This window comes from Myxocyprinus asiaticus, chromosome 1, assembly GCF_019703515.2.
Source record: "Myxocyprinus asiaticus isolate MX2 ecotype Aquarium Trade chromosome 1, UBuf_Myxa_2, whole genome shotgun sequence".
NCBI lineage: Eukaryota > Metazoa > Chordata > Actinopteri > Cypriniformes > Catostomidae > Myxocyprinus > Myxocyprinus asiaticus.
In genome coordinates this window covers 64,165,078-64,185,460 of record NC_059344.1, presented here as the reverse complement: position 1 = coordinate 64,185,460, position 20,383 = coordinate 64,165,078, and the positions used below count along the sequence as shown (strand labels likewise).

The following is a 20,383-nucleotide window of genomic DNA, read 5'->3' as shown; positions in this document are numbered from 1 at the left end:
CAAAACAAAAAAATCATTTCTTCACCCTCGTGTTGTTCCAAACCTGTATGGCTTTCTTTCATGAAAGACAAAAGGAGATGTTAGGCGGTATGTTAGTAGCTGTCACCATTCACTTTGCATTGCATTTACACAATGAATGTGAATGGCGACTTAGGCTATCAATCTCATGTTGTGTCCCACCAAAGACAGAAAGCTATATGGATTTGGAACAACATGAGGGAAGAGTTTAAAATGACAGAAGTATATTTCAAAACTGTGTATGAAAAATGTGCATGTCATGATGTCAAATGCAATTTTCGTTAATCAGCCTCATTCTCAGTTTATTGGCCAATGGCTTTAATCTCAAAATATCAGCAGAATTATATATTCATCTACCACTTTTCACAAGAGTTATTTTAAAGGAAGCGTTACATTTCAGATTTTATTTACATCTCAAAATTACTCGTTGAAGGCATATAGCTGATATTTCCATCGTCTCTTTCTAAACTCCTTTCTTCTCATCAGGAGGATCAGACTCCGCTGCACATTGCGTCTCGTCTGGGTAAAACAGAGATCGTTCAGCTGCTGCTGCAGCACATGGCTCACCCGGACGCTGCCACCACTAACGGCTACACGCCGCTTCATATTGCTGCACGCGAGGGACATCTTGATGTCACAACAGTGCTGCTGGAGGCCGGTGCCGCCCACTCATTAGCTACCAAGGTCAGTGACAGACAGATGGTACCACCCTGATCAAACGACCATCTTATAGATAAATAGATGTATTTATTTATTTTTGTTATTTGTAATTAAACATCTACAGAAAGGGTTCACACCTTTACATGTGGCATCAAAGTATGGCAGCCTGGATGTGGCCAAACTGCTTCTGCAGCGACGGGCCCCTCCGGACTCAGCAGGGAAGGTGAGCAAAAGCCTAACTGTTATCTGCCATTGAGACTATTAGGCTCTGTACCAAAACCTAGTGAGCTGCCTACCTAGACGGCATTGTTAAGGCACCATAGGCGCTCCCTTGATGTGAAGACTGTTGTAATCAGCGTTGTTTTGGCCAAATTCTAAGGCAGCTTCGCTTATACTCTATCCTTTGCAGATAACACAATCCCAGCATGCGGTGGGATGAGTCTATTAAGACGAGTCGGAGAGTGTTTTTTAAATTAGTCTCTTATGAGCAGGGTCAGAAATTTAGGGGGGCTCTGGGCAAAAATGCCACCAAAAATGCCCCCTATCTTCAAAATGTGTGGGCAAAAAAATGCCCTTGTAATTCATTTTTCTGTTTTTTATTTGTAACATCTGATCTAGTTATAAATACTTTATTATAGTCCTAGTTATGCATATTATGGCATAAAATATGAAGTGATTTAATTCAAAATTCCTAATATTTGACACAAATGGATGAGACACAGTTATGAATGGTTAGGGGAAAAAATGCCCCATTGAAGGTTAAAAAAAGACCCCACATTACAACAAAAAATCATTTTCTTAATTAGTATTTTTATCTAGTTTTCTAGTAAAAATATCGAAACATTCTCAAAACAAGACGAATTTACCTAACAAGCAAAATGGCATAAGATATTTTGTCTTGATTTCAAAGAAATCTAACTCAATTTAGTTATTATACTTAAAACAAGAAAAACTATTTGCCAGTGGGGTAAGAAAAATACACTTTTTTCAAAGGGAAAATAAGTTTTTTACCCTAATTTTTCTTATCCTACTGGCAGATATTTTATTTTTTATTTTTTTCAAGCACAAAGTTTTATCACTCAATTTAGTCAGATTTGCCTGAAAACAAGATTTAATACTGTGTTTTATGACATTTTGCTTGTCAAGTAAATACATCTTGTTTTAAGAATATTTAGATATTTTTACTGGAAAACATGACAACTTTTTGGTAGTGCAAAAATCAAATCCAGGAGACAACACCACAGACTGGTGGTGGCATAGTGGGCTAAAGCACTGAACTTGTAAGCAGAAGGTTGCTGGTTCAATCCCCAAAGCCACCACCATTGTGTCCTTGAGCAAGGCACTTAACTCCAGGTTGCTCTGGTGGGATTGTCCCTGTAATAAGTGCACTGAAAGTTGCTTTGGATCCAAATGCATAAATGTAAATGTCAATATTGCCCCATAATGTAAAAGTTAATTTCTGACACTGCTTACGAGCTTCTATTTGGGTTAGGATGTTACCTTAGAAGTTTACTGCCTATGTAGACAGTAACACAGCTCCTATATTGGAATTTTGGACAAATATTTACATCATCATTTGGTTGAAGAGTAAATTAAATTTTGAATAACTGTTATGTTTAGGTATAATACTGTGTAGTGTAATTTATTTTAAAAGCTCTATTGGAAACATAAATCATAAAGAGCCCACTTCACATAATTTTATAAATGAAAGTACATTCAGGCTGTGTTGACCTACAAGAGTACCAGTAAGCATATTTTCACTTAATGATGATTTAAAAAAAAAAAAAAATTATATTCTGTAATAAGGGACCAGGTCTTGATTGCTCCCGAGCTTGCACTCTAATATAGACAATAACCTTACATTCAAAGAGATAGTTTACCCAAAAATCAATCATTTACCCCCCCTCGTGTTGTTCCAAACCCATAGGACTTTCTTTTTTCCATGGAACACATAGGGAGATCAACAGCCTCAGTCAGCATTCACTTTCATTGTATGGAGAAAAGATTGTGCAACATCATGCCACTTCCTGTTCCATGGAAGAAAGTCATACGGGTTTAGAAGGACATGAGGATGGCAGAATTTTCATTTTCGGGTGAACTATCCCTTTAACACACAATAACAATCCCTGCTAACATTGCTTTTTTCATTAAACAGTTGTATGCCATTGTGGTTTATTTAATGCGTTTGCGACGCTAACAGTCCTCGCTTAACCTTGACCCCCTCATCCCAGCAGAACGGTCTCACTCCTCTACATGTCGCTGCTCACTATGATAACCAGAAGGTGGCACTCCTGCTTTTGGACAAAGGGGCCTCTCCCCATGCCACAGCCAAGGTGAGAAGACTTCATCTTAACAAAACGCTGTCCATTGCAAGAATACAAAAGGGAAATGTGTGTGTGTGTGTGTGTGTTTGAAAAGGTGTATTTTTCTTTCTTTGTCTTATAGTTCAGTTCTCTCTGGTTATGCCACCATAGCTGTTCTCCATTTCTTTTCTCTCTCTTCATTTAGAATGGATACACTCCTCTGCACATTGCAGCCAAGAAGAATCAGATGGAAATCGCCAGCACTCTCCTGCAGTATGGAGCTGAGACCAACATCCAGACTAAACAGGGTGTTACACCTCTTCATCTGGCTGCACAGGAGGGTCACAGTGAGATGGCCACCCAGCTTCTGCAGAAAGGAGCTCATGTCAACGTGCCCACCAAGGTGAATGACTTTGAAATTACTGCGAATCGAAACTGTTTACACTGGTATGAAATGACTGAGAATGTTGATAAATGGAAAAATATATATGGGTGCTTCTTCAACTTCAGGCACTTTTAGCACTTTGGACTCCTACAAAATAAAGTGTATCTAAAACATTTTTCGCACTTTCAATAATCTTTTAAATTGGTCTACTAATAATGTATATGCATGCATCACAGGATCATTTTTAATGAAAGTCATGAAAATTCCCACCACAGGGTCATTTCCTGCACATCTCAAATTCTGTATTGTATTTAATAGAATTCTGTGGTGGAAATGACATTTTTAACGTTTTTAAAACAAAATGTCTGACTCGTTTGTCTTGCGAAGACTAATTTCAAAGCTAACATTTTATGTATCGTAAATAAACACAATTAAATAATATTTTCACACTTATTGTGCATATTTATGGATATTTTGGAAAAATTACAGCTTGACTGGTAATGACCCTCAATAAAAATACTCTGCTCACAAGTGATATTTACCTTGAATTTTCTTGGTTTTCTTCAAATATCACATGCTCTTCACTGACACTTTTGTCCACTTGGTTAACAAGTACACCAACTTTTGAAAAAAAACTTTATTAGGGGCAACACTGTTTGGTGTGGTGGAAATGACGCTACAACTGTGGGATAGTTGTAATTTTTGAAAAATTGATAGAATTCATTTTCACACAATAAATATTGAGATGGTTTATATTTATTTCACTCTTTGCTTAGATTATCATAGTTCAAATATAATAATTTGTATTTTTTTAATGAATTTTTATAGTGTAATATTAAAACAAGGCTAAAGCGGTACAATCTATACATAAAAGGCATTTGAAAAGTATCAAAACGACGAAGGCCTGGAAATAAGTTTCCAATTCAGTTTTAATGAGACTTAATTTTAATAAAATTAAAAAAGCTGAAATGTGTTCATTTTAAGACAGATTAAACACACACACACACACACACACAAAGAATTTATAAAATGTACTTAATTATAAAGGGCAAAATTACTCAAAATTAAATAATTAAATAGTTAAATTAATCATTAAATACATAACACTGTAAATTTATGAAATGAATAATTAAATCTGTACATAAAATCTCCCCTTATTTTATTATTGTATTTATAGTACTCTGCTTCTTTTTCATTTTCTTCATGTCTATTTTCGGGCTTTATTTTCGTGACCATGCTAGGTGCAGCGCTGCTGCTTTTCCATGGTTCCTTTTTACCTAAAGTTAATGTACCACACTGTATATGAAAAGAAAGGTACAGTAATAAGATGTAAATAACTGATTAACTATAGCAACATCCAACAGAACAAAAAATACAAAATACAGAAGATATAATTTTTGTTTTAAATTATTATTATTATCAAATTTATAATAAATAGTCAAGGGCAACACTATTATTCTACTATTCTCTTATTGTGCCAGTGTCCATCTCCAGCTCTGTTGTGTAGATATTTGAGGTTTGATTTTCATATCTTTGGTGTTTTCTTCAGAGTGGACTTATTCCCCTTCATCTTGCTGCCCAAGAGGACAAAGTCAGTGTTGGCGAGATCTTAGTCAAGCACGGTGCCAACTTGGACCATCAGACAAAAGTAAAAAAAGCATTATTGTACCTCAAAATCAAATGTTGAAACCCTTTAATAAATTTGACTGAGTGAATGATACATTTGAAATCTCTTCCAGTTGGGATACACGCCTTTAATCGTCGCCTGTCACTATGGAAACGCTAAGATTGTTAATTTTCTGTTGAAGACCGGGGCAAGTGTTAATGCTAAGACAAAGGTATCTATCATTCTATTCATTTTTTTAATACTAAACTTATTGGGGCCTGGGTATCTCAGCGAGTCTTGACGCTGACTACCACCCCTGGAGTCGCGAGTTCGAATCCAGGGTGTGCTGAGTGACTCCAGCCAGGTCTCCTAAGGAACCAAATTGGCCTGGTTGCTAGGGAGGGTAGAGTCACATGGGGTAACCTCCTCGTGGTCGTGATTAGTGGTTCTCGCTCTCAATGGGGCGCGTGGTAAGTTGTGCGTGGATCGTGGAGAATAGCATGAGCCTCCACATGCTGTGAGTCTCCGCGGTGTCATGCACAACGAGCCACGTGATAAGATGTGCGTATATTAACAGTCTCAGAAACGGAGGCAACTGAGACTTGTCCTCCACCACCCGGATTGAGGTGAGTAACCGCGCCACCACGAGGACCTAGTAAGTAGCAGGAATTGGGCATTCCAAATTGGGAGAAAAGGGGATAAAAAAAATACTAAACTTATTAAACAGTATAAATTAAATTACGCTTTATAAAAAAAGTAGGCTATAATATGTATTTATCATTCAAAAGATGTTATAGGGATATTGGGCAGTCTAAATATGCATGCTTGTCTTGTCAGAATGGTTATACACCGCTACATCAGGCTGCACAACAAGGCAACACGCACATCATCAATGTTTTACTCCAGTTTGGAGCCAAACCCAATGCCGTCACTGTGGTGAGCAAATATAAACACATTAACACACATACACATGCACATTTATCTGTTGTGTTGATGATGTGTCTCTTACTGTATTATGTAGAATGGAAACACGGCTCTGGCCATCGCCCGTCGCCTTGGTTACATTTCTGTGGTTGACACACTGAGGGTGGTCACAGAGGAAATTATCACTACTACAACGGCAAGTTTTCTTGAAAAATAAAAATGCATTAAATATGCATTAGTAATAGTAAAATAGACACAAAGTGGTTATTACTACTGCATAATTGTGTTTGTTTGCTTCGATGTAGACGGTGACGGAGAAACACAAGTTAAATGTTCCAGAAACCATGACAGAAGTGCTTGATGTGTCTGACGAAGAGGGTGAGTATAGCAAACAATTACTGATCCGTCAGTCAATAGATTCCTAATGATCTCCTCAAATATATTGGCACGCCTGACACATTTTCATTTGAAATCTGGTTATCAATGTGTATTAAACATGGGTTTATGCAGTGCCAAGGCATGTCGATGATGTAGCTATATCTGATGATTTTGAGGGTATTCTGGTGCCAGTGTGTGCATTAGTGTGGCATTTTAATGATGTTGATAATAGTTGTATAGGCAACAAGTTTGCACGGCATGGTTTGGGGTTGTTTACTTTGACAGTTACATGACTGGATGACTGACTGGATGTTGCAGTGGTTGATGATCTTTTTTTTTTCTTGAAACATGATGATATAAGTAAAAAGTTTTATTGTTATTGTTTGTTATTGAAATTGTACTGCAGGTATCGGTACTAGAGGTCGACCGATATGGGTTTTTTCAATGGCCGATACCGATATCTAGAGACCAGGATGGCCGATGGCCAATATAAATGGCAATATAAATGCAGATAAACATAATACAATTTAACAACAGCAAATCAGATGTATACAAAATTTCTGAAGTGAAACACACACTTATTTTATGCAATATTTGCTTAAATATATATGCATAAACTTGAAAAGAAAAAACTTTGAAAGTGTTGACTTGAAATCAATCGATACATTTTGGAACTGACACAAGGTAAAGTGGGATGATCGCAAAATAGCCAAATATCGGCTGATTAATCAGCCTGTCCGATATATCGGTCTATCACTAATCGGTACTATTAATCAGGGCCGTAGCAAGGAATTATGGGCCCCCTGACTATATATTGCTCTTGGTCCCTTTCATATGAAAATATACTGTTTAAAATTTGTTGTGGGCCCCCCTGAACCTGTGGGCCCCTAGAATCGTTACCATCTTTCACCCCATTTGCTACGGCCTTGCTATTAATTATGAGATCTTTCAGCAATATTAACTGAATGATACACTGTGAATTTCAAGAAAGGATCAATCATGGTGTATTTTAATAAGCAAAATGATAACAGTTGCAGAAAACACCAAAGCGTGCTAGTTTAGTAATTAGCTTGTGTTGTGATAAACTTGCTGCCTATGCAGAGGTGCACAAGGAAAATCTAGGGGGGCAATGCCCCCATAGCCCCACCGTTAGACCCGGCCATGATAGCCTCAAAGCTAACAGACATGGAGTAAAAGCCACAAAAGTGGCGTCAAACAACAATGTTGAAGTTTGAGCATCTATCTCAGTTTGCTACAGACTAGCATTTAGCTTGTTTTTGTGTTTGCTAAAAGACTCGGACAGTCGCTTATTTCTTTTGAAAGTACTATACACTATTTTCTGTTCTATTTGTGTTGTTATTTCTCATCGTTCCACACTCTAGGCAGCCAATATGCTACTGACAGCCAAACTCCACTGTCGCTCTACAGTATGTCTTGCCTTCATTGTCAGCGCATTGGCTTAAAGCACAAGCTATAAACACTGCCCCTGCTGGACAAAAATTACAACTGCAGCAGAACAGCTTCATTAAGCTTCATTCTTTACTGTAATGCCCTAGAATTGCTGCAGTCTACAGTAGTTTGCTGTAATACAATCATAGAGGCTTTGCTAATTTATGCAATCTTAAACAAATGCATATGGTCCTTCATTTCAAGAATGAAGGACCTGTAAAGTGTGCAGGTGTGTGTTTGTGTGCTTGCACATTCTTGAGAATCTCAAGTTTATCTCTGACAGTCTCTCAAGTTTTAGAACAACTAATCCCTGTATTGTAATAATTGCTTGACAATGCATTTGTTTTTAATGACATATGTGCACCAGGTGATGACACAATGACAGGTGATGGTGGCGAGTACTTGAGGGCCGAAGATTTGAGAGAGTTAGGAGATGATTCTTTACCTGGTCAGTACCTGGATGGCATGAACTACCTGCGCTTCAGTTTAGAAGGAGGACAATCTGACAGGTAGATTAGTTTTGATATGAAATATGGAGTTGATAAATAGGGTTATATATGTTTTTTCCAAGGTCCTGCCATTGACTCAAATTCTGCTAATTTCTGTAAAAACTGTTATCTGCCATTGTTTAATATTTATAAAGAATTTTTACTGTCTTGTCCTGTACACATTGTAACCATATAGAGGATTGTGCAGCGTTAAATACAACTTGAGCTGTATTTATGGCTTCTGTGACATTCTATTAATTATTACAAAACTCATTTTAATCTGTCTCCCAGTTTGTATATAAAAAAGGCAAATCATGTGTACAGTAACGCACTTTAAATAGAAGTCTATGGGGTGATTGTACTGACAAGTTTAAAAGCAGAAATGTGAAAATTGCATTTTTATAAAGCACTTAATTTATACAGTAAAAAAGTATATTTGTACAGTATAGTAATGTATATTTATGTTTATATCGTATTTTTACATTTAAAATAGTATATAAAAGTTTATTTATATAGTATATAAAAGTATATTAATATAGTAATAAGTGTACTATTTGGTCTTTAAAGTTGACTAAACATTAAAAGCTTAAATTGCATTGAAGAAGGAATATTCTTTGAAATGAATGGCATTTTTTGTTCAAGTCACTTATCCTTTGTTAGTATAACTTCAACTTATATTATGTATATTTTATAAATAAATGCAAATTGTCATATTTTAATGCACACATTCTTTTTCCCGCTAATGCTAACATAGTCGCTTACAAAGGTATGTGGGAAACACTTCACTTTCTATGTATCACTGTGTCATGTTATAACTATATTTTTGATGTTCTTTAAAATATCATAGATTCTGAGAATTCTAGTTGCTAATATTTTTGGAAGTTTGCTACTATTTGCAGCTTTGTGTAAATGTTGCCATGCCAACCTACAGCCGATTGGTTGATTTGTGTTAATGAATGTCATCAGTTTGGACAGATCTTACACACGCACTCACCAGAACTACTACCCAGCAAGGCATTATGGGGTGATGGAAGATATGATTTATGGTAACCAGGTAAATTTGATCTTGATTTACAGGAACCAGAGGTTATACCAGTGGTATTTTTATTTATTAGATTTTTTTTTTTTTTTTTTTTTTAATAAAAGGAATGTTTCTTATGGATTTAATAAGTGACAGAATTATACCGTGGCTCTAAAAAATATTTGGACACTTAAGCCGCACTTAAAAATGTCTGATTTCAAAATGTCTTGCATTAGATCTCAAAATATCAAACCAAGTGGCATTTATTTTTAAAGAAAGATGGCACACTCACACTTTCAAGCAGAACATTTCACAAAAATATGTTTGGTAGGTTTATAGATCAACAAACACTGTTTAAAATGAAAACAAAAAGCAATTTCACATTTGGATTAAACCTTCATAATAGTGGGTGTTGCAGCTCATGCCACATTTGATCGTCTTTCTGCCGTGCACATACATAAATACGCTTTTTTTTTATTTTTTATGATGTATTAGTGACACTTTACAATAAGGTTCCTTTTGTAAACATTAGTTAACAACATTAGTTTACTAATACATTTTTTAAATCTAAAGTTGTATTTGTTAACATTAGTTAATGCACTTTGAACTAACATGAACTAATGATGAACAATTATTTTTTTATTATGTGTTATTAACAAACATTAGCTAAGATTAATAAATGCTGCAAAAAATATATTGTTAATTGTTTGTTCATTATACCTAATGCATTAACTAATGTTAACGAATGGAACCTTATTGTAAAGTGTTACCCAAAAATATATTGTTCATTGTTGGTTCATGATAACTAATGCATTAATGAATAGTAAAAAATGTAAACTGATTATAAAGTGCTATCGCTGTATTTATAGTTTTGACTCTGTATTCTCTTGAATTCTGTGTGTAATTTCTTTATTACACTCTGGTTGTAAAGGTTGAGTTGATAGCAACAATTTTTAAAAGAAAAGCCTTCGTCTACTCCAGGTGTCTTCTCTAGCAAGAGAGAACGAGAAAGACTCGTACAGACTGAGCTGGGAAAATGAAAACCTGGATAATATAGCGCTCTCCTCAAGTCCTGCTCATTCTGGGTATGCAAAAGATATGAGTGATCTCCAACACACACACACACACACACACTTTTTCTCACATACACTTGTATTAAAGTCAACATAAAATCAAAATTGATCCCATTTACTTTCTTACTACATGTTCCTCATCTTATTGTGAATGTTATTGCAAAGAAAATATCCCACCTGTCAGTTGCCAATAGATAAAATCAAGCCCCGATTTACATTTTGTCCCCATTGAATATCCTATTTTGCATCACATTACGGTATTAAAACGGTTGCAAACACTGTTTCATATTGACTTTTTCACAATTAAATATTTGTTCTTGGTATTGCAAGGTGTCCCAAATAAAAATGTCCACAAATATTCTGTGCAAACCTTTAATGTTATATTTTTAATGACCACACAAAACATATTGGATGATGCCCTTGAAAATGCAAAGTTACTAACTAGTTCCTTTAAGTTAGTTCCTATTTTTCAAACTTCTCTCTTTCATCTTTCTCTCTCTCTCTCTTTCTAAATGGTATTTTTGGCCTTCAGCCGTTGTTCTCCGTGTCATGACAACAGCAGGTGACTTGCTGCAGTGTGTCATTTGACCTCTGACCTCCACACAGGGAACACATGAGTTTTGTATTGTCTTGCAATGCCTCTTGGAATATTGTTACGTCTCGATAGAAACATTAGTGTACAATAAAGGTGAAGAGTCTTAGTGAAGTGTAGTTCAGAGTTCCCACGCTAATGGAAAACCTGGAAATATCAGGGGATTTTAGAAATGAATAAAATCTGAAAAGTCATTTCTGTAGTGATTGTGAATTTTTGTAGCTTTGCTGTGCGGTTTAACATGTAGATATAGCTTCGTGTTAGCTTGGTTACAATTATACACATCTGGGAATCCAGCCCAGCAATCACTACAGTATACAAATATTTTTAAAAATCCTTATCCAGTAACCACAAACTGGACTGGAAAAGTTATGAAAGGTGTGTGGACCCTGATAAAATGTTATAACATAATTTGATTGATTGCTGCTCAGAGATGCCAACAGGCATTGCAAGTTGGAAGTCATCTGAATGTTATCATTTCCTAAACACGTCTTAGACACTAACACAGTATTTGTTGTCTGATTTTCATTCTTTTTCATATGTTTGTGGATTGTGTAATCAACAAATGTAGTGTTGTGATATTTCACCATTGCACTTTTCACATGATTTTATTCATGTACAGTACTGTGCAAATGTCTTAGGCACATAAGATGTTTCACAAAAGCATTTGTCTTAAGATGGTTATTTATATCTTGAGCTTAAGTGTGTCAATAGGAAATATAAATGTTAGACTCCCAAACAATACTTTTACAAATAGAAAAGATTAGAAAAGAAGAACAGGGAGCCCTGCAACAGATGTCATTGCCCCCATAAAGCCCCCCACTGAACATCGAGTCAGTCTGAGATTACATAAAGAGACAGAAGCAATAGAGACAGCCTAAATAAATAGAAGAACTGTGGTGAATTCTCCAAGAAGCTTGGAACATCCTATCTGCCAACAACCAAGAAAAACTGTGTCCAGGTGTAACTAGGAGAATCGGTGCTGTTTTAAAGGCAAAGTGGTCACACCGAATATTGATGTAGCTTTTTTTATGTTTACTGGACTTTGTATGACATTAAGTGATAAATGAAAACTATTTATGTCATAATTTTTAAGACATCCTCACTATGCAACATTTTTCACAAGTGCCTAAAACTTTTGCACAGAACTGTAAATATCCAAACATTAGTGCTCTCTGACATTACCAGCATTTCTCCTGAACCCAATGGCAGTTTGACTCTCTTGGTACCCTAAACAATATCAGAAATGGAAAAAATTGAACTACAAATAATAGAACAATTTTTTTTAATAAAATATCAATTAAAAACTGTAACTTACAATCAAAGATACATACTGTACAGAATATATAAATTAAACAATACATGTCTTCACTATTTATTATGTTACTGCTAAACATAATATAATGTTTATAATGAGATGATATTTGAAAAGGAATTCAAGAAAACCCTGGTAAAGCAATTCGATAAATTTCGGAAACAGAAAAGTTTGTTTAGTGGTGACTTACTTTTTGTGGACTACCAAAAGTGTGCAAACAAGGAAAATGTGAAAAAAAAAAAACAAAACAAAAAAAAATGTAGAAAATAAATTATTTCAATTTTGTTTATTTTAAAATTATTTAAATAAATTAAATGAAATTTAAAGACATCATTTTAATAAATATTTTTTATTTATGTATTTATAATTTTATTGTTCATATTTATGATTCAAATAAATATATAAAAGATACAAAGATTATTTTATTTTTAATTAGCCCATTGTGTATTATCATAGCAGTGTGCCATCATAAGAGGGTTCTCATTATTGTATTCACTTTGCCAAAATAATAAACATGGTTTGCGCTTTGTCTGCCATGCATGTTGTGCCACCAGGATTGCATCTTTAGATCATATTTCCTGACAGTGTGCTGGTAATGTGTGTGTGTGTTGGCATGAACATTAACATTTCAATTGATAATAGTTGTGTAAAGTATTTAATGTTCATAATGCAGTTGTGCATCATGATCATTGTAACTACAGTACTGTACTTTATAAAATGGCTTGTGATTCCACTGTCAACATGTGTATTATTTTCATCAGTGATGTGCTAATTGGATCATTACCAAAGCTTCATCTGAAGTTAGGGTCTCAAACATTTTAACATCATGTACCCTCTATGCAGTTTCTTGGTCAGCTTCATGGTGGACGCCCGCGGAGGTGCAATGCGAGGGTGCCGTCACAACGGACTTCGAATCATCATTCCACCGAGGAAATGCAGTGCTCCTACACGGGTTACCTGTAGACTGGTGAAAAGGCACCGGTTGGCAACTATGCCCACCATGGTGGAGGGAGAGGGTCTGGCTGGCAGGCTGATCGAGGTGGGACCCTCTGGAGCGCAATTCCTTGGGTAAGCATCTGTTTGATGATAAAATCTAGACATGTATGCATAACCACAGTCACGGCACAACACTGGGCCAGTAGTTCAAAGATTTGCTTCCTCTGCCAATGTTTTCACTGGCCTTACCACAAGTAATAATAATAATAATATACATATATGGTGTTTTTTCAGCTTCGGGTTATTTCATGTCCCAGAGGTTGATTTTAATTAAAAATTAAAAACATTTATCTTGTAAAGGTCTCATTAAAACTGAATTGGAAACTTTTTACCAGGCCTACAGTGCATCTGGAAAGTATTCACAGAGCTTCACTTTTTCCACATTTTGTTATGTTACAGCCTTATTCCAAAATGGATTAAATTCATTATTTTCCTCAAAATTCTACAAACAATACCCCATAATGACAACGTGAAAGAAGTTTGTTTGAAATCTTTGCAAATTTATAAAAAATAAAAAAACGAAAAAAATCACATGTACATAAGTATTCACAGCCTTTGCCATGACACTCAAAATTGAGCTCAGGTGCATCCTGTTTCCACTGATCATCCTTGAGATGTTTCTACAACTTGATTGGAGTCCACCTGTGGTAAATTCAGTTGATTGGACATGATTTGGAAAGGCACACACCTGTCTATATAAGGTCCCACAGTTAACAGTGCATGTCAGAGCACAAACCAAGCCATGAAGTCCAAGGAATTGTCTGTAGACCTCCGAGACAGGATTGTATCGAGGCACAGATCTGGGGAAGGGTACAGAAAAATTTCTGCAGCATTGAAGGTCCCAATGAGCACAGTGGCCTCCATCACCGGTAAATGGAAGAAGTTTGGAACCACCAGGACTCTTCCTAGAGCTGGCCACCCGGCCAAACTGAGCGATCGGGGGAGAAGGGCCTTAGTCAGGGAGGTGACCAAGAACCCGATGGTCACTCTGACAGAGCTCCAGTGTCTCTCTGTGGAGAGAGGAGAACCTTCCAGAAGAACAACCATCTCTGCAGCACTCCACCAATCAGGCCTGTATGGTAGAGTGGCCAGACGGAAGCCACTCCTCAGTAAAAGGCACATGACAGTCCGCCTGGAGTTTGCCAAAAGGCACCTGAAGGACTCTTAAACCATGAGAAACAAAGATTGAACTCTTTGGCCTGAATGGCAAGCGTCATGTCTGGAGGAAACCAGGCACCGCTCATCACCTGGCCAGTACCATCCCTACAGTGAAGCATGGTGGTGGCAGCATCATGCTGTGGGGATGTTATTCAGCGGCAGGAACTGGGAGACTAGTCAGGATCGAGGGAAAGATGAATGCAGCAATGTACAGAGACATCCTTGATGAAAACCTGCTCCAGAGCGCTCTGGATCTCAGACTGGGGCGAAGGTTCATCTTTCAACAGGACAACGACCCTAAGCACACAGCCAAGATAACAAAGGAGTGGCTCCGGGACAACTCTGTGAATGTCCTTGAGTGGCCCAGCCAGAGCCCAGACTTGAACCCGATTGAACATCTCTGGAGAGATCTGAAAATGGCTGTGCACCGACGCTCCCCATCCAACCTGATGGAGCTTGAGAGGTCCTGCAAAGAAGAATGGGAGAAACTGCCCAAAAATAGGTGTGCCAAGCTTGTAGCATCATACTCAAAAAGACTTGAGGCTGTAATTGGTGCCAAAGGTGCTTCAACAAAGTATTGAGCAAAGGCTGTGAATACTTATGTACATGTGATTTTTTTCGTTTTTTATTTTTAATACATTTGCAAAGATTTCAAACAAATTTCTTTCACGTTGTCATTATGGGGTATTGTTTGTAGAATTTTGAGGAAAATAATTAATTTAATCCATTTTGGAATAAGGCTGTAACATAACAAAATGTGGAAAAAGTGAAGCGCTGTGAATACTTTCCGGATGCACTGTACATCATGTATTTTTGGTTCTTTACAGATGCCTTTTTATGTAGAGATTTCACTGTTTTTGCCTTGTCCCAGACCCAGACATTTAATATTAAACTATGAAAATCCATTATAAAAATACAAATTATTACATGCTTAAAAGTTTGATAATCTAAACATAGAGTGAAATAGGCATAAAATATTTCAACATTTATTGTGTGAAAATAATTTCTAGCAATTTTTCTAAAATGACGTCTGTCCCACCACACCAAACAATTTTGCCCATAATAGTTTTTCAAGGTAAATACCAATTGTTTATTAAAGGGGTCATGGCATGAGGAATCTAATTGTCCTTGATCTTTTGACATATAGGAGGTCATTGTACTATAAAAACATACTGTACATTTCAGAACTGAAAACTTCTTCCTTAATAGAAAAAGAGCATTTATTTAAACCAGGCTCAAGAAACGGGCTGTTTGGAATGTGTGGAACTTGTGACATCACAAGGCTTTGACCATTATCATTAATCTCGCACTGCTTTTAAAAGACTCAATGTCAAGTTAGCACTCTAAAAAGGAGACCTCCATCCTGTTTCATCTTGCTGTTGTGCTGTTTTGAAGGCATCCTGGACCGTTTTTGCACCCATCTGTGCCTTTTTAGTTGTTAGTCTTTTGTACACATGCACTATATGGACGTCTTTAATCGTTTCGATGCGTTTCCAGCGATGTGCGGTGCGTTTTAAGAGCGGTACAAGCACAACTTTTAAAAACGCATCTCATTCTGCTGCTGCCTCTGGGAGAAACACATGCTGTTCTGTGTGTAAACAAACATTGAAATGTGAGATTTGAAGACCAGCATCTCTGCTTTGGCCTGTTGCCGGTTGAAGCACCAAACATCACCATGGACTGTATTACATTTGCATATTCAGAACACTTCAGTGTGGATTGTATGTGAACTAGTTATTGTTATTGAAGATAACTGTTTCATTCACAAATGTTTCAAATGTCATGACTGTTTGGTAGTTGCTGTGCTTTAGGGAACATTTTGATACATTCAGATGAAATGTGTTGGGTGTACATTATGTGTTAATCCTGAAATGTAGTTTTATAAATTATAATGTGAAGCTTGTTCATTTTTTTTTTTTGCGATTGAGTTTCAAATATGGCTGTATTTGAGGGACTGCATGAAGTTAGCCAATCAGAACAGAGGGTGTTTACAGTGATGTCTTAAAGGGCCAGATAACTTTAAACTGAGCTTTTAGACAGAGGGCCGGACACAGGGTGAAAAAGTGGACCTGAGGGAAGATAATAAAATTATAATATATGTCATGACCCATTTAAGAATTTTAAACTGAGAATTTCTGACTTTCAGAATTATTTTTATTTTTTTATCAGAATCAGAATGAGCATTATTGCCAAGTATGCCTACACAAACAAGGAATTTGCCTTGCTGACAGGAGCTTCCAGTGTACAACAATACAAAAACAGAAACAATAATTAAAATTGAATAAAAAATAGATAAATATTGAAAAGAAAAATGTACATATAAAATACACAATAGACAATATATATGTATGTGTATGTGTATATGTGTGTGTGTGTGTGTGTGTGTGTGTGTGTGTGTGTGTGTATATGTATATATGTATATATATATGTATGTATGTATGTATATATATATATATGTACTATATATATATATATATATATATACATATACATATACACACACACACACACACACATACACATACACATATACATACATACACACATATATGAATATATATATATAAGGAAATTCAAAGTGCAAATAATTATTAATCATTTTGCAAATGGATCCTTCTGAAAACACTCCATGATTAATTTGAAGGTTTTTCTATATTTCTATATATATACAGTAGGTGAATGGATGGTTGAAACATGAGCAGAGTCTCTGTATAGACTGTTCTTAAATTCGATTCAGTGCGGGAATTTTAAGTAAGAACGGTTTTACAAACAATTTAAGAATAATTCAACCTTAATGAAACCATTTGCCAGCCCAATAAAATAAGTCATGAATGAGATCATGGTTGATTTTAGTTCTAGATCATTTCTCTGTAGAAATAGTGTACAGTAATATGGTAGTATGCCATTCTGAGAACTAACTAAAGGTTATTCAAGAGTTTTAAGAGCAATTAAGTACTTTTTATTTACTTTTTTCAGTCGAGTTACCGTTTTTGTTTTTAGGAAAAGATCTTCTAAATTGAAAGTATTTATGAAACAAATCCAACAATATGTCACCTATGCTCTCTTTTCTCACTGCTGCTATTGGATGACAGTAAGCTCCACCTCCCTACTGCCCCGCCCCCTCTGAATGAGGGCGAGAGTTTGGTTAGCCGCATTCTTCAGCTGGGGCCACCAGGCACAAAATTCCTGGGGTAGGAGTGACACACATGAAACAGTCAATGGATGCCAGTCCCACACCCCACGCTCTCCTGTTATGTTCATTTAATTGTGTTGTATTGGTTATATTCATTATGAAGTGTTTGTGTTTCCTCTGTAAGGTGCTGTATGGTATCATATGGGCACTGTAGTGTCATTTTAAGTTCTCATTTTTGCCTTTTTTAGGTGAATCGCATAAAAAATATTTCCAGGTCACATTTCACCCTAAAATTAAAAGAAATAAAATAACATATTACATTTTGCCTTAAAATAATGTGGCTTATTTTTAAGAACCTTATGTTTATTTATTTATTTATTTATTTGCATTTTGACATTTTCATGTCAATTTAGCACCCCCACCCCACCCTACCAATTCTCTTTATTGTAATGCGGCCAGACGTTGCACTTTTAAGCCTTTTGTAATTACAGTTATTATTAATGTGATTCTTATTAGATTCTCATTACTGTAATTGTGTTTTAAGGTATAACAGGAAATGAAATACTGTAATGCAACAGTCCAACAATTACCACCATGATGTCTTGACACTTTACAATTTCAATTATAAACATTAAATTATAAACAAAAATTTCACATTACTTCGGAGTCGAGCGCTGCTTATTGTTTTTCATGCTTTAATCAGTCAAACATTTCTAAGTGGATGTATTTCTCGGTATGTTCAAGTAAATGGGGTTTCTGGTAAAGTTGCTGTAAAATATGAAATTTTAGCTATCTTGGGGTGGCCTGGCACTGCTAAGAAACTACTTTATGGCTAAAAACAGCTTGCAGCCACAGTCCTCTTCTTTAGGCTTATATTGCTGTCAGTTGGTGGGCAATAAAAAAATCAGTTTCGGGGGTTTTTGGCGTTGTTCGAAGTGCAAAAAACTACACAACAGATTTTTGTCATGTTTTTTGTTGTTAAAATGGCCTAAATCTATCGGATATTTCTCCCCGCATTCTTCATAGGAATGTATGAGTATCTGTGGTAACAGCACTTTGCTTTCCCCCACGAGTGGGTGGGCCTCCTTGCTGACTGTATCTGTAGGCTTCATTTTTTAAAGCAAATTGTATTTTTAATATTTTTGTTTTGTTTTTTTGGAGTGAAATATGATCTGGACATGTTCTTGGCAGGTTACATGAGATTCACCCTTATTAGTCATGATTGTTTCCAAACTTGTTTAAAATCAGTAAATTGTGAATATAGTGCTAAGCTGCACCATCATAAATTTTCACAAGTTTAGGAAATTCATGATGAAAGCAACATGCTTTAGTAATGGTATGTGGAGTAATGTGTCACAGATTAGTAATATGTTATTTGTAGTTGTACAAACCATTTTCCCATGTTTCCTTTAGCACCCGTTTGTACCCAGTTGTTTGTACTTTTTTTTATTATTATTATTTGTTCTGCCATTTTTTGAGCTACCTTTAGTTGCTGCATGAATTTATGTGGTTATGTGCATATAAGTATTTTTTTTTTCTTGAAATATTTTCTGAAGGGTTTCATTCAGGTTATAGAATATCCAGTAGGATTTTAATCAAAAGTATCTGGATCTGGTAGACTTGAAGTATCTACAGTGCATTCATAAAGTATTCAGACCCCTGTATTTTTTTTCACATTTTGTTATGTTGCAGTCTAATGCTAAAATGCTTTAAATTATTATCTTATCACATCAATCTACACTCCATACCCCATAATGACAAAGCAAAAACCATATTTTTGATAACTTTGCAAATGTATTAAAAAGAAAAAACTGAAATATTACATTGACATAAGTATTCAGACCCTTCACTCAGTATTATGTTGAAGCACCTTTGGCAGCGATTACAGCCTCAAGTGTTTTTGGGGATGATGCGACAAGCTTTGCACAACTGGATTTGGGGATTTCTGCCATTCTTCTCTGCAGATCCTCTCAAGCTCTGTCAGGTTGGATGGGAACCGTCAGAGGACAGCCATTTTCAGGTGTCTCCAGAGATGTTCGATTGGGTTCAAGTGCAGGCTCTGGCTGGCCCACTCAAGGACATTCACAGAGTTGTCCCTAAGCCACTCTTGCATTGTCTTGGCTGTGTGCTTGTGGTCATTGTCCTGTTGGAAGGTGAACCTTTGGCCCAGTCTGAGGTCCTGAGCACTCTGGACCAGTTTTTCATTAAAGATATCTCTGTATTTTGCTGCGTTCAGATTTCCTTCAACCCTGACCAGTCCCCCAATCACTGCCGCTGAACAACACCCCCACAGCATTATGCTGCTACCACCACCATGCTTCACTGTTGGGATGGTATTGTGCAGGTGATGAGCGGTGCCTGGTTTCCACCAGACATGATGCTTGGAATTGAGGCCAAAAAGTTCAATCTACATTTCACCAGACCAGAGAATCTTGTTTCTCGCAGTCTGAGAGTACTTTAGGTGCTTTTATGCAAATTCCAAGTGGGCTTTCATGTGTCTTGCACTGAGGAGAGGCCTCCGTCTGACAACTCTGCCATAAAGCCCAGATCGGTGGAGTGTTGCAGTGATGGTTGTCCTTCTGCAAGTTTCTCCCATCTTCACACATGATCTCTGGAGCTTAACCAAAGTGACCACTGGGTTCTTGGTCACTTCTCTTACCAAGGCCCTTCTCCCCCGATTGCTCAGTTTAGCTGGGCGGCTAGCTCTAGGAAGAGTCCTGGTTGTTCCAAACTTCCATTTAAGAATTATGGAGGCCACTGTGCTCTTGGGAATCTTCAATGCAGCCAAAAAAATGTGTAGCCGTCTCCAGATCTGTGCTTAGACACAATCCTGTCTCTGAACTCTGCAGGCAGTTCCTTTGACCTCATGGCTTGGTTTTTGCTC

At 36.5% G+C, this 20,383-nt stretch overlaps 1 protein-coding gene across 1 annotated transcript in view; it reads left to right on the top strand.

Annotated features, from left to right (window-relative positions):
- Positions 1 to 20,383, top strand: part of LOC127423106 (ankyrin-2-like) — a 101,739-nt gene that overhangs the window by 48,365 nt on the left and 32,991 nt on the right. The window contains exons 15-29 of the mRNA XM_051667201.1: positions 505 to 702; positions 803 to 901; positions 2,913 to 3,011; positions 3,187 to 3,384; positions 4,916 to 5,014; positions 5,106 to 5,204; positions 5,810 to 5,908; positions 5,994 to 6,092; positions 6,202 to 6,274; positions 8,091 to 8,232; positions 9,178 to 9,265; positions 10,214 to 10,317; positions 10,838 to 10,867; positions 13,056 to 13,280; positions 17,459 to 17,557. Of these exons, the coding sequence (XP_051523161.1) occupies positions 505 to 702; positions 803 to 901; positions 2,913 to 3,011; positions 3,187 to 3,384; positions 4,916 to 5,014; positions 5,106 to 5,204; positions 5,810 to 5,908; positions 5,994 to 6,092; positions 6,202 to 6,274; positions 8,091 to 8,232; positions 9,178 to 9,265; positions 10,214 to 10,317; positions 10,838 to 10,867; positions 13,056 to 13,280; positions 17,459 to 17,557 (1,751 nt within the window). The remainder of the gene's footprint in view (positions 1 to 504; positions 703 to 802; positions 902 to 2,912; positions 3,012 to 3,186; positions 3,385 to 4,915; positions 5,015 to 5,105; positions 5,205 to 5,809; positions 5,909 to 5,993; positions 6,093 to 6,201; positions 6,275 to 8,090; positions 8,233 to 9,177; positions 9,266 to 10,213; positions 10,318 to 10,837; positions 10,868 to 13,055; positions 13,281 to 17,458; positions 17,558 to 20,383) is intronic.